Here is a 14,098-nt window from a genome sequence, read left to right as displayed (position 1 = left end):
CTGGAGTTTGACTGAAGATGTGAACATGTCCTGTCGCTGGTAGCAGCCTGTGAGCAGGACTTACGTCTCTTTTGTCCTTTATTTCACAATTATGACAGAGTTTTTGGAGCGAGCAGCAGCAGGAGCGGAGTTTCTTTTTCTTTTTATGTTACGTGCGCACGCAAGTGAATGGAGATTATTTTACTTATTAACTACACTTATGTATAATAGAACAAATGGGTTTATGAGTTTTTTGGTGGAAGAGCGAGCTGCAGCAAGCAGCGGAGTTTCTTTTTTTTTTTATTGTTTACATGTGCGCCTGTGAACGGGACAGTTGGTCCTCAAACTGGGTTCTGCATGAAGGACCACTGAAAGCAGCCATCATCCAGACACAGCTCCTGCAGCAAATAATGATATTCTCTGTATTGGGAGCTTTTCACAACTCGCTCCGTGTGATCAAGGTCCGTCATGTTAATTTGACTGACATCCGGAGCCCGCGAGCGGAATGGAAGCTCCTCCTATTTGATGAGGCACCGGGGTGAATTTTTGCAGCAAAAACAGAGCGACACACCGGGCGAAGGAGGCGCATCCATGGCCACGCGACCCCCGCGAATTTGTAGTGTCTGATCGCGCCCGGTGTGAACGCGACATTAAATAGATGAAAATCATCATCTATTTTTGGCATTCCCGCTCCTGCCCGCTCCCGTTCATTTTTATTCCCGTCCCATCCCAATCACGGGATTGATAAAATGTTGACTCCCATCCCACGGGAATCCCGCAGGAATCACATGACCCACGGGAATTCCCGAAAAATGTCATCCTCTAATGCAGACAGAGTGGGCACGGATGAAGCGAGTGCATCACGGCCGCTGTGCCCCTCATGGGGGCGCCTCCGCGGTCGCCTTCGCTTCTGTTCCCTGTTATATCCGTTTTTCTTCCTCATGTATTCGCGGATCCACCCCGGGACATTTGTCATTTCTGCCCACCTTTGTTGCGGACGCTCAGCTTTTGTCTCCTCATTTCATGCGCAAATCCTCCTAAACGCCAGTGGGACAGGGCCCTAAAATCAGGAAAGGAGAGCAGTGCAACTTAAAAATCAGGAAAGAAGAGCAGTGCAACTGAAAATAGGGAAAGGAGAGCAATGCAACTGAAAATCAGGAAAGAAGAGCAATGCGACTTAAAATCAGGAAAGAAGAGGCAACTGAAAATCGGGAAAGGAGAACAATGCACCTTAAGGTCCCTGTCCCACTGGCATTTAGAAGGATTCGTGTATGGATTGCGCACAAAATTGGCCCATATTCGCCAAACATCCACAACATCCGTGTAACATGCCTGTATGAGTCGGCCGTCATCCGAACACGCCCGTGATCATCTGCAGAGGCACGCATGTCCACAGCCAGGATTTTTGAGCTGTTCAAAAATTTGGATCAATCAATCAATCAATCAATTTTTTTATATAGCGCCAAATCACAACAAACAGTTGCCCCAAGGCGCTTTATATTGTAAGGCAAGGCCATACAATAATTATGTAAAACCCCAACGGTCAAAACGACCCCCTGTGAGCAAGCACTTGGCTACAGTGGGAAGGAAAAACTCCCTTTTAACAGGAAGAAACCTCCAGCAGAACCAGGCTCAGGGAGGGGCAGTCTTCTGCTGGGACTGGTTGGGGCTGAGGGAGAGAACCAGGAAAAAGACATGCTGTGGAGGGGAGCAGAGATCGATCACTAATGATTAAATGCAGAGTGGTGCATACAGATCAAAAAGAGAAAGAAACAGTGCATCATGGGACCCCCCCTAGCAGTCTACGTCTATAGCAGCATAACTAAGGGATGGTTCAGGGTCACCTGATCCAGCCCTAACTATAAGCTTTAGCAAAAAGGAAAGTTTTAAGCCTAATCTTAAAAGTAGAGAGGGTGTCTGTCTCCCTGATCTGAATTGGGAGCTGGTTCCACAGGAGAGGAGCCTGAAAGCTGAAGGCTCTGCCTCCCATTCTACTCTTACAAACCCTAGGAACTACAAGTAAGCCTGCAGTCTGAGAGCGAAGCGCTCTATTGGGGTGATATGGTACTACGAGGTCCCTAAGATAAGATGGGACCTGATTATTCAAAACCTTATAAGTAAGAAGAAGAATTTTAAATTCTATTCTAGAATTAACAGGAAGCCAATGAAGAGAGGCCAATATGGGTGAGATATGCTCTCTCCTTCTAGTCCCCGTCAGTACTCTAGCTGCAGCATTTTGAATTAACTGAAGGCTTTTTAGGGAACTTTTAGGACAACCTGATAATAATGAATTACAATAGTCCAGCCTAGAGGAAATAAATGCATGAATTAGTTTTTCAGCATCACTCTGAGACAAGACCTTTCTGATTTTAGAGATATTGCGTAAATGCAAAAAAGCAGTCCTACATATTTGTTTAATATGCGCTTTGAATGACATATCCTGATCAAAAATGACTCCAAGATTTCTCACAGTATTACTAGAGGTCAGGGTAATGCCATCCAGAGTAAGGATCTGGTTAGACACCATGTTTCTAAGATTTGTGGGGCCAAGTACAATAACTTCAGTTTTATCTGAGTTTAAAAGCAGGAAATTAGAGGTCATCCACTCACTGCGGTATTGTATCACTTCCTGTTCCGGAGCACAGCGGTGTTTTTCTGTATCTGTTAGCTGTTTAATCTGCGCAGTTAGATTGATCTAGTTATCTAGATTACGATTTGTTTCCCAGTGTAATCTTTACGTGCCTTAACTAAAGCACTCCTTCTGCTGAATCACCTCTAAATTATTTACACATTATTCACTTTGCGTGTTTTTAGGAATCCGCTAGCTTAGCGTAGCTACTAGCTCTTAGCCGATTTAGCATGGCGGCTTCTCCTGTCTCTCCCGCACTTTTCTGCTCTGGGTGTGAAATGTTTAGTTATTCCTCGGCCTCCTTTAGCAGTAATGGTACTTGTAATAAGTGTAGCTTATTCGTAGCTTTGGAGGCCAGGCTGGGCGAATTGGAGACTCGGCTCCGCACCGTGGACAATTCTACAGCTAGCCAGGCCCCTGTAGTCGGTGCGGACCAAGGTAGCTTAGCCGCCGTTAATTCCCCCCTGGCAGATCCAGAGCAGCCGGGAAAGCAGGCTGACTGGGTGACTGTGAGGAGGAAGCGTAGTCCTAAACAGAAGCCCTGTGTACACCGCCAACCCGTTCACATCTCTAACCGTTTTTCCCCACTCGACGACACACCCGAGGATCAAACTCTGGTTATTGGCGACTCTGTTTTGAGAAATGTGAAGTTAGCAACACCAGCAACCATAGTCAATTGTCTTCCGGGGGCCAGAGCAGGCGACATTGAAGGAAATTTGAAACTGCTGGCTAAGGCTAAGCGTAAATTTGGTAAGATTGTAATTCACGTCGGCAGTAATGACACTCGGTTACGCCAATCGGAGGTCACTAAAATTAACATTAAATCGGTGTGTAACTTTGCAAAAACAATGTCGGACTCTGTAGTTTTCTCTGGGCCCCTCCCCAATCGGACCGGGAGTGACATGTTTAGCCGCATGTTCTCCTTGAATTGCTGGCTGTCTGAGTGGTGTCCAAAAAATGAGGTGGGCTTCATAGATAATTGGCAAAGCTTCTGGGGAAAACCTGGTCTTGTTAGGAGAGACGGCATCCATCCCACTTTGGATGGAGCAGCTCTCATTTCTAGAAATCTGGCCAATTTTCTTAAATCCTCCAAACCGTGACTATCCAGGGTTGGGACCAGGAAGCAGAGTTGTAATCTTACACACCTCTCTGCAGCTTCTCTCCCCCTGCCATCCCCTCATTACCCCATCCCCGAAGAGACGGTGCCTGCTCCCAGACTACCAATAACCAGCAAAAATCTATTTAAGCATAAAAATTCAAAAAGAAAAAATAATATAGCACCTTCAACTGCACCACAGACTAAAACAGTTAAATGTGGTCTATTAAACATTAGGTCTCTCTCTTCTAAGTCCCTGTTGGTAAATTATATAATAATTGATCAACATATTGATTTATTCTGCCTTACAGAAACCTGGTTACAGCAGGATGAATATGTTAGTTTAAATGAGTCAACACCCCCGAGTCACACTAACTGTCAGAATGCTCGTAGCACGGGCCGGGGCGGAGGATTAGCAGCAATCCTCCATTCCAGCTTATTAATTAATCAAAAACCCAGACAGAGCTTTAATTCATTTGAAAGCTTGTCTCTTAGTCTTGTCCATCCAAATTGGAAGTCCCAAAAACCAGTTTTATTTGTTATTATCTATCGTCCACCTGGTCGTTACTGTGAGTTTCTCTGTGAATTTTCAGACCTTTTGTCTGACTTAGTGCTTAGCTCAGATAAGATAATTATAGTGGGCGATTTTAACATCCACACAGATGCTGAGAATGACAGCCTCAACACTGCATTTAATCTATTATTAGACTCTATCGGCTTTGCTCAAAAAGTAAATGAGTCCACCCACCACTTTAATCATATCTTAGATCTTGTTCTGACTTATGGTATGGAAATAGAAGACTTAACAGTATTCCCTGAAAACTCCCTTCTGTCTATCATTTCTTAATAACATTTACATTTACTCTGATGGACTACCCAGCAGTAGGGAATAAGTTTCATTACACTAGAAGTCTTTCAGAAAGCGCTGTAACTAGGTTTAAGGATATGATTCCTTCTTTATGTTCTCTAATGCCATATACCAACACAGTGCAGAGTAGCTACCTAAACTCTGTAAGGGAGATAGAGTATCTCGTCAATAGTTTTACATCCTCATTGAAGACAACTTTGGATGCTGTAGCTCCTCTGAAAAAGAGAGCTTTAAATCAGAAGTGTCTGACTCCGTGGTATAACTCACAAACTTGTAGCTTAAAGCAGATAACCCGTAAGTTGGAGAGGAAATGGCGTCTCACTAATTTAGAAGATCTTCACTTAGCCTGGAAAAAGAGTCTGTTGCTCTATAAAAAAGCCCTCCGTAAAGCTAGGACATCTTTCTACTCATCACTAATTGAAGAAAATAAGAACAACCCCAGGTTTCTTTTCAGCACTGTAGCCAGGCTGACAAAGAGTCAGAGCTCTATTGAGCTGAGTATTCCATTAACTTTAACTAGTAATGACTTCATGACTTTCTTTGCTAACAAAATTTTAACTATTAGAGAAAAAATTACTCATAACCATCCCAAAGACGTATCGTTATCTTTGGCTGCTTTCAGTGATGCCGGTATTTGGTTAGACTCTTTCTCTCCGATTGTTCTGTCTGAGTTATTTTCATTAGTTACTTCATCCAAACCATCAACATGTTTATTAGACCCCATTCCTACCAGGCTGCTCAAGGAAGCCCTACCATTATTTAATGCTTCGATCTTAAATATGATCAATCTATCTTTGTTAGTTGGCTATGTACCACAGGCTTTTAAGGTGGCAGTAATTAAACCATTACTTAAAAAGCCATCACTTGACCCAGCTATCTTAGCTAATTATAGGCCAATCTCCAACCTTCCTTTTCTCTAAAAAATTCTTGAAAGGGTAGTTGTAAAACAGCTAACTGATCATCTGCAGAGGAATGGTCTATTTGAAGAGTTTCAGTCAGGTTTTAGAATTCATCATAGTACAGAAACAGCATTAGTGAAGGTTACAAATGATCTTCTTATGGCCTCGGACAGTGGACTCATCTCTGTGCTTGTTCTGTTAGACCTCAGTGCTGCTTTTGATACTGTTGACCATAAAATTTTATTACAGAGATTAGAGCATGCCATAGGTATTAAAGGCACTGCGCTGCGGTGGTTTGAATCATATTTGTCTAATAGATTACAATTTGTTCATGTAAATGGGGAATCTTCTTCACAGACTAAAGTTAATTATGGAGTTCCACAAGGTTCTGTGCTAGGACCAATTTTATTCACTTTATACATGCTTCCCTTAGGCAGTATTATTAGACGGTATTGCTTAAATTTTCATTGTTACGCAGATGATACCCAGCTTTATCTATCCATGAAGCCAGAGGACACACACCAATTAGCTAAACTGCAGGATTGTCTTACAGACATAAAGACATGGATGACCTCTAATTTCCTGCTTTTAAACTCAGATAAAACTGAAGTTATTGTACTTGGCCCCACAAATCTTAGAAACATGGTGTCTAACCAGATCCTTACTCTGGATGGCATTACCCTGACCTCTAGTAATACTGTGAGAAATCTTGGAGTCATTTTTGATCAGGATATGTCATTCAAAGCGCATATTAAACAAATATGTAGGACTGCTTTTTTGCATTTACGCAATATCTCTAAAATCAGAAAGGTCTTGTCTCAGAGTGATGCTGAAAAACTAATTCATGCATTTATTTCCTCTAGGCTGGACTATTGTAATTCATTATTATCAGGTTGTCCTAAAAGTTCCCTAAAAAGCCTTCAGTTAATTCAAAATGCTGCAGCTAGAGTACTGACGGGGACTAGAAGGAGAGAGCATATCTCACCCATATTGGCCTCTCTTCATTGGCTTCCTGTTAATTCTAGAATAGAATTTAAAATTCTTCTTCTTACTTATAAGGTTTTGAATAATCAGGTCCCATCTTATCTTAGGGACCTCGTAGTACCATATCACCCCAATAGAGCGCTTCGCTCTCAGACTGCAGGCTTACTTGTAGTTCCTAGGGTTTGTAAGTGTTGTGAAAGTGTAGGAACACGGACCCACAACAGGGTGCGCAAATGAACGGACAATGGAGAAAGTCAAATAACATAGCTTTACTGTTGTGAATACGCACAACAAACACAACAGATTACAATTGTGGTTATAACCAATTCTAATGGTGTCGTGTGGGCAGGCTCGACGATAGGAGACGTCTGTCCGAGTCGAACCGGAACCACCCGATTTTCTCCGCCACCGGACCCCGGGAATACTGGAGCCGCCAAGTCCCGAACTCCCAGGTGGCCACTGCCTCCGCTCGTCGGATCCGGTACTGCTGGCGAGGAACAGAAACAGTCAGATGTGGGTGCGGCTGCACCCAGCAACACGTAGGGTGGAAACACCACCTCCACCTCTAATCAACAACAACACTGTAGTGCAGGAATGCGAGTACTTATCCCAAAATAAAGTCTCCTGCTGTTCTTCTCTCTTTCTGTGCAAAGCAACAAAGTATTACTGTCAAGAAAACAACACAATAGGCTGAGTACGTTACCTCCTTGGTAGAGCGATATCTCGGCAATGAGGTGGAGATGCCGTCCAGCTGATATACCCTTCAGCTGATGGATGTCAGCTGTTTTGGTTGATGGGTGACAGCTGTCACCTTGGCTGCTCCTGTGAGGCGGCAGCGCCCTCACTCCAGGCAGGGCGCCCTCTGGTGGTGGTGGGCCAGCAGTACCTCCTCTTCAGCGGCCCACACAACAGTAAGAGTAGAATGGGAGGCAGAGCCTTCAGCTTTCAGGCACCTCTCCTGTGGAACCAGCTCCCAATTCAGATCAGGGAGACAGACACCCTCTCTACTTTTAAGCTTAGGCTTAAAACTTTCCTTTTTGCTAAAGCTTATAGTTAGGGCTGGATCAGGTGACCCTGAACCATCCCTTAGTTATGCTGCTATAGACGTAGACTGCTGGGGGGTTCCCATGATGCACTGTTTCTTTCTCTTTTTGCTCTGTATGCACCACTCTGCATTTAATCATTAGTGATTGATCTCTGCTCCCCTCCACAGCATGTCTTTTTCCTGGTTCTCTCCCTCAGCCCCAACCAGTCCCAGCAGAAGACTGCCCCTCCCTGAGCCTGGTTCTGCTGGAGGTTTCTTCCTGTTAAAAGGGAGTTTTTCCTTCCCACTGTAGCCAAGTGCTTGCTCACAGGGGGTCGTTTTGACCGTTGGGGTTTTACATAATTATTGTATGGCCTTGCCTTACAATATAAAGCACCTTGGGGCAACTGTTTGTTGTGATTTGGTGCTATATAAAAAAATTGATTGAATTGATTGATTGATCCATGTCTTTATGTCTGTAATGATATCCGCCTTACATACTCCATATATACTCAATTCATACACAATACATACTCACTCTATGCGCTGTATATCTGCCGTTAACCGCTGATATCCGCAACTGACAGGGATTTGCGGTTTGACAGCGGACCGGGACAGTGTGTAAAACAGATATATTGCGTGCCCATCATGTCCACATCACAAACTAAAATATGGTGTAGCGAATACATACAAATTGGCCACGAATAAAGCGTTTTTATTACATCTGCTTTGCAGCTGATTTGCGGACAATCTGTGAATGCATAACAAACACGTCACGTAAACCCAAAGTACTATATGTGGCAGAAAGCGACATACCTGCCAGTCAGTGCCAGTCCGGCTGTGTAGATCCACAAAGACATAGCTGCTGCAATCCGGGACTTTTATTTAACACCAACAAGAGTTGCTGTTTATCCACAACTCACTCAAAAAAAAAAAACACCGTCTCACACCCCGAGCGGCTTCCCACCTCCCGCTCCCCAAACTCATCAACAGTTAACCCTCGCATGACAAAATGAACAAACTCTGTGATCAACTTGTCCAAGTCCAGCTAATGGTCCAGAGGCTGTATTGTTGGTGTGAATAGTGATGCCAAAAGGAGCGAGTGCGCTTCTTTTATGACCGCAATGCAGATGCCGTGCACGAGGAACATGTGCATGATGCATTCATAATACACCCGTAATACTGCTGTGATAATCTCAATGTCTCGGATCAGTTTCCTCACTACATGCGTTATATAACTGTGATTGTTCATCATATATTTGCTATATATTATTAACATAGCTGTAATTCATACTGGGACATTTGTCATTTTTGGCCATTTTTGTTGCGGACGACAATGAACGCCGGCAATTTGTATACTCAATTCATGCGCAATTAATCCTCTCCCCAGTGGGACAGGGCCGTAAAATCAGGAAAGGAGAGCAATGCAACTGAAAATGAGGAAAGGAGAGCAATTCAACTTAAAATCAGGAAAGAAGAGCAATGCAACTTAAAATCAGGAAAGAATCAATCAATCAATCAATTTTATTTATATAGCGCCAAATCACAACAAACAGTTGCCCCAAGGCGCTTTATATTGTAAGGCAAGGCCATACAATAATTACGGAAAAACCCCAACGGTCAAAACGACCCCCTGTAAGCAAGCACTTGGCGACAGTGGGAAGGAAAAACTCCCTTTTAACAGGAAGAAACCTCCAGCAGAACCAGGCTCAGGGAGGGGCAGTCTTCTGCTGGGACTGGTTGGGGCTGAGGGAGAGAACCAGGAAAAAGACATGCTGTGGAGGGAGCAGAGATCGATCACTAATAATTAAATGCAGAGTGGTGCATACAGAGCAAAAAGATAAAGAAACACTCAGTGCATCATGGGAACCCCCCAGCAGTCTAAGTCTATAGCAGCATAACTAAGGGATGGTTCAGGGTCACCTGATCCAGCCCTAACTATAAGCTTTAGCAAAAAGGAAAGTTTTAAGCCTAATCTTAAAAGTAGAGAGGGTGTCTGTCTCCCTGATCTGAATTGGGAGCTGGTTCCACAGGAGAGGAGCCTGAAAGCTGAAGGCTCTGCCTCCCATTCTACTCTTACAAACCCTAGGAACTACAAGTAAGCCTGCAGTCTGAGAGCGAAGTGCTCTACTGGGGTGATATGGTACTATGAGGTCCCTAAGATAAGATGGGACCTGATTATTCAAAACCTTATAAGTAAGAAGAAGAATTTTAAATTCTATTCTAGAATTAACAGGAAGCCAATGAAGAGAGGCCAATATGGGTGAGATATGCTCTCTCCTTCTAGTCCCTGTCAGTACTCTAGCTGCAGCATTTTGAATTAACTGAAGGCTTTTTAGGGAACTTTTAGGACAACCTGATAATAATGAATTACAATAGTCCAGCCTAGAGGAAATAAATGCATGAATTAGTTTTTCAGCATCACTCTGAGACAAAAGAGTAACAACTTAACATCAGGAAAGGAGAGCAATGCAACTGAAAATCGGGAAAGGAGAGCAATGCAACTGAAAATCAGGAAAGGAGAGCACGAAAGAAAAAACAGGACAAGACAGGCAATGCAGTTTCCAGCTGTGTGGGATTTTCCAGCACATCTTCAACTTTAGCCTGAGCCAGATGGTTGTTCCTGAGCGGTGGAAAACCTCATGTCTGGCTCCTGTGCCCAAGAAGAAGAACCCAACATGCTTAATGTCTCCACACCTGTGGCCCGTACATCACTTGTTATGAAGTCACTGGAGATACTCATCCTGAGGCTCCTCCACGCAGTCACCAAACCATCGCTGGACCCCCTGCAGTTTGCATACCAGCCCAACAGGAGAGTTAAGGATGCCATCATCTTCATGCTGCACAGAGATTATTCTCACCTAGAGGAGGCAGGCAGCACTGTGAGAGTCATGTTCTTTGACTTCTCCAGTGCCTTCAACACCATCCGGCCTGACCTGCTCAGCGATAAGCTACAGGACATGAAGGTGGAGGCTCCACTTGTGGCCTGGATTATCAACTACCTCACGGGCCGCCCACAGTATGTGAGGCTTCAGGACATTACATCCAACACCATCAGCACAGGAGCACCATGGGACAGTCCTGTTTCCCTTCCTGTTCAAACTCTACTCCTCAGACTTCAGGTTGTGGTCACAGTCCTGTCACCTGCAGAAGTTTTCAGATGGCTCTGCCATTGTGGGCATTGACCAAGAGGCTGAGTACAGGAGTGTGGTGGACAGGTTTGTGGAGTGGTGTGGACTCAACCAACTGCAGCTCAATGTATATAAGATGAAGGAACTAGTGGTGGACGTCAGAAGATGGGAGACATGTCCAAATCCAGTTACCATCAGTGGAACTGAGGAGGACATTGTGGACTACTGCAAGTACCTGGATGTCCACAAAGACAACGAACTGGACTGTAAACACAGATGCTGTGTATAAAAAAGGTCAGAGCCGACTGTCCTTCCTCAGGAAGCTCAGATCTTTCAATGTCTGCAGAAATATGTTGCAGATGTTTTATCACTCAGTGGTCTCCAGCGTCATCTTCTACGCTGTAGTGTGCTGGAGCAGCAGCCTGAAAGCAGCTGATATGAACAAACTCAACAAGCTCATCAGGAGAGTTGGCTCTGTCCTGGGGGTGGAGCTGGAGTCTGTGGTGGAGGTGTCAGAGAGGAGGATGTTGAGGAAACTGCTCACCATCTATGACAACACCTGCCACCCCCGGCAGGCCACACTGACGTCCTGTCAGAGCACCTGCAGCCACAGACTGAGACCACGGAGGTGCACCACAGGAGGTCCTTCTTACCTGTGGCCATCAGACTTCTTTCTTATTCTTATTGTAGAATTAGGAATAAGGAAAGAACAGCAATACAACATCGAATCAGGAGTAAATTACAAGACACTTGTGACAATAAGTGCATAACTTATTTCCTGCATGTGTCCTGGATATGTTATATAGTTGCCTTGGGGCAACTGTTTGTTGTGATTTGGCGCTATATAAAAAAATTGATTGATTGATTGATATGATGGCATGCGTAGTAAATTGTGAGCATGCCAAAAATATCTGAAGGTAATCAGCTGTAACACCCGGTCACAGAGCCACGCTGTGGGCCGTCATGTCAGCTGGATGATCAGCTGGAGAAACACACACAGCCACTGGTGTTCCAAAGAGGTCTCCCGTCCAAGTACTATCCAGGTCCTGCACGGCTTAGCTTCTGAGATCTGATGGGATCAGACTGACACAGAGCTGATCAGCTGCTTAAAGGCACTAAAAATAAATAAATAAATAATTTACATCTAATTTAAATTTAAATTTTATTTTTCAGTTCAGGATTTAAGGTGAACCTGAAGAAGAACAGCGATTCAGGGGTCATGTTTAAAATGTTCAGTGAACAAAGGTTCAGTTTCATGACAGCCGTCTCTGTGCAGATGAACCGCGCTGGTTTTTCATGCCGGCTCTGATCGGAGCGCTGACGGCTGCTGTGGTCCTCTTCCTTCTCCTGTTGGTTGTGTCATACAAGTGGAAGCAGGTACGTTTTCCTCACTCACGTCTGTTCGGATGATCATAATTCAGTTTTTCATTCTGTGTCGTCATTGGAGACGTTGTTAGAAAATAGTTTGCTAACAAAAGTCTCAAGTAAGTTGCAGCTAGTAAAGTTAATAAATATAAATGGTCAAATTGTGTGAACAGCTCCATGATGTGAGACCAAACACGTAATGCTGTCATGATGACACTGTGGAAGAATACAGAAAACTAAAGGCCCCGACACACACACACACAGCAAGAATGTGCAGGAACCAGCCCGACACGGCAAATATTACCATAATCCCACGCAGTCGGGAGGAAAAGAGGCGTGGCCAGCCGTGTCAGAACGCACCCGCATCACCTCATCCACACCTGCACGATGGCATTATTATATGTGGCATGTGGTCATACCAGCAGGCTTTGCTGTACCAGATCCATCTCGAGGTTCCCTAGTATGCGCTCAAATCGTTTCAGATCCTGTTTTTCCGCCATTGGAATATGCAAATTGCGGTCTGATGGGCCTCAGGTTGCACATGGATCACCGTCGGATAGATGTCCCATCTCGACAGTGTCCGGAGGATATGGAACATGTGCATCACACTCGGGGCCGTCGGCTGATTTTGACTGGTTGATGTGGAATTCCACAGATGGTTGTCAGAAGGTTTTGGAACTGAAACCCGACACTTTTTGGATGTGGGCCGATTCATAATTCTGATGCCATTCTGCATGATTCCAGCTATGTGTGATGTGTTGTGTGGGCCGCTGAAGAGGAGGTACTGCTGGCCCACCACCACCAGTCGGCGCCCTGCTTGGAGTGCGGGCTTCAAGCATGAGAGGGCGCTGAGACAGAGAGTGACAGCTGTCACTCGTTTACACCAGCTGTCACCAATCACCACCATCTCTACAAAAGCCGGATCATTACTCCACCTCCTCGCCGAGAAATCAACTACCGTCGAAGGTAATTCTTCTCTTCTGTAGTTATTCAGTGTATCTAAACTGTGATCTGTGTGCAGCCGCGTACCTGTGAAGTCTGTGGAAGACTGGATTGGCGGATAGTGAGAGGACGACGGTCTTTGTCTCTCACTCCATCCAGAAAGAAGACAAACAGGAGCTGCACGAGTGATAACGTATTTGGAGGTGGAGGTTCTCCCTCCCGAAGGAACTAGTTCCAAGGATTACTGGGTGTGTGGATACACACTCACCATAACTGTTTTGTCATCTTCTGTCAGCAGTACCAGGGTCTGCAACCGAAGACGGTGACCACCTGGGGCGGCTCCGGTGTTCTTCAGGCCGTTGGTGGTGGAAGCTGTGTGGGTCCCGGCTCTCCGATCGCCAGAGGTCTCCTATCTTCGAGCCTGCCCGCACGTCACCTTGTGTACAATTGGCATTATCTGTATCTGTATTTAGTTGTGCGATTCACAACATTAAATTATTACTCTTTGTCTTATCCATTGTCCGTTCATTTGTGCCCCCTGTTGCGGGTCCGTGTTACGACCCTCTCCCAACATGATGGGGTATAAACATTCTGAAAAGAAACAATCCTTTGAAGTAAAACAATCCCAACACGGAACACATGAAAGGCCCAGATAGAGTCTGTTTGGGAATTCAGAAGAAGATGAAGTTGGAGGTGAGAGATGGAAGTTTGAATGTTCAGAAAATGATTGATGGGGGAGGAATAAGGCAAGTTCAGGAAATTAGACAAAAGGCCAGAAATTAGGAAGGAAGGACAAGTGTCAGATTGGATCAGACAAATAATTTAAAGGTGGTAAAGCTGGTGTGAGGATAAAGAACAAGAAGAGCCTGAAACTGGTTCTTGATGTGACTGAATCATTGTAGAAATTATCATTGGTGTGTTTGAGGTTGAAAGGAATGTTCAGGAACAACATGAGTTATAAAAGTCATCAGAGATTAGCTCTAGATCAGATTAAACAGAACTTTGTTAATCCCTTGGGAAGACCCCCTCAGGAAAATTGAGGTTCCAGCAGCATTGTATAGTAGCACACAGGGTAAGAAGCACACAGAGTATCAAATTGAATGTAAAAAAAGCTTGCAAATATAAATATACAAACATAAATACCATAAATACTGTCTTGCTGGCTTACAGACCAGACTCCA

The 14,098-nt window shown here is 44.5% G+C and overlaps 1 protein-coding gene across 1 annotated transcript in view; it reads left to right on the top strand.

The window, feature by feature from the left end:
• Positions 1 to 14,098, top strand: part of csf1rb (colony stimulating factor 1 receptor, b) — a 208,674-nt gene that overhangs the window by 138,410 nt on the left and 56,166 nt on the right. Inside the window, exon 10 of the mRNA XM_034177555.1 lies at positions 11,887 to 11,987. Coding sequence (XP_034033446.1) covers positions 11,887 to 11,987 — 101 coding nt within the window. The remainder of the gene's footprint in view (positions 1 to 11,886; positions 11,988 to 14,098) is intronic.

This window comes from Thalassophryne amazonica, chromosome 9 (genome assembly GCF_902500255.1).
Source record: "Thalassophryne amazonica chromosome 9, fThaAma1.1, whole genome shotgun sequence".
Classification (NCBI taxonomy): Eukaryota; Metazoa; Chordata; class Actinopteri; order Batrachoidiformes; family Batrachoididae; genus Thalassophryne; species Thalassophryne amazonica.
This window is presented reverse-complemented; position numbering and strand designations above follow the sequence as displayed.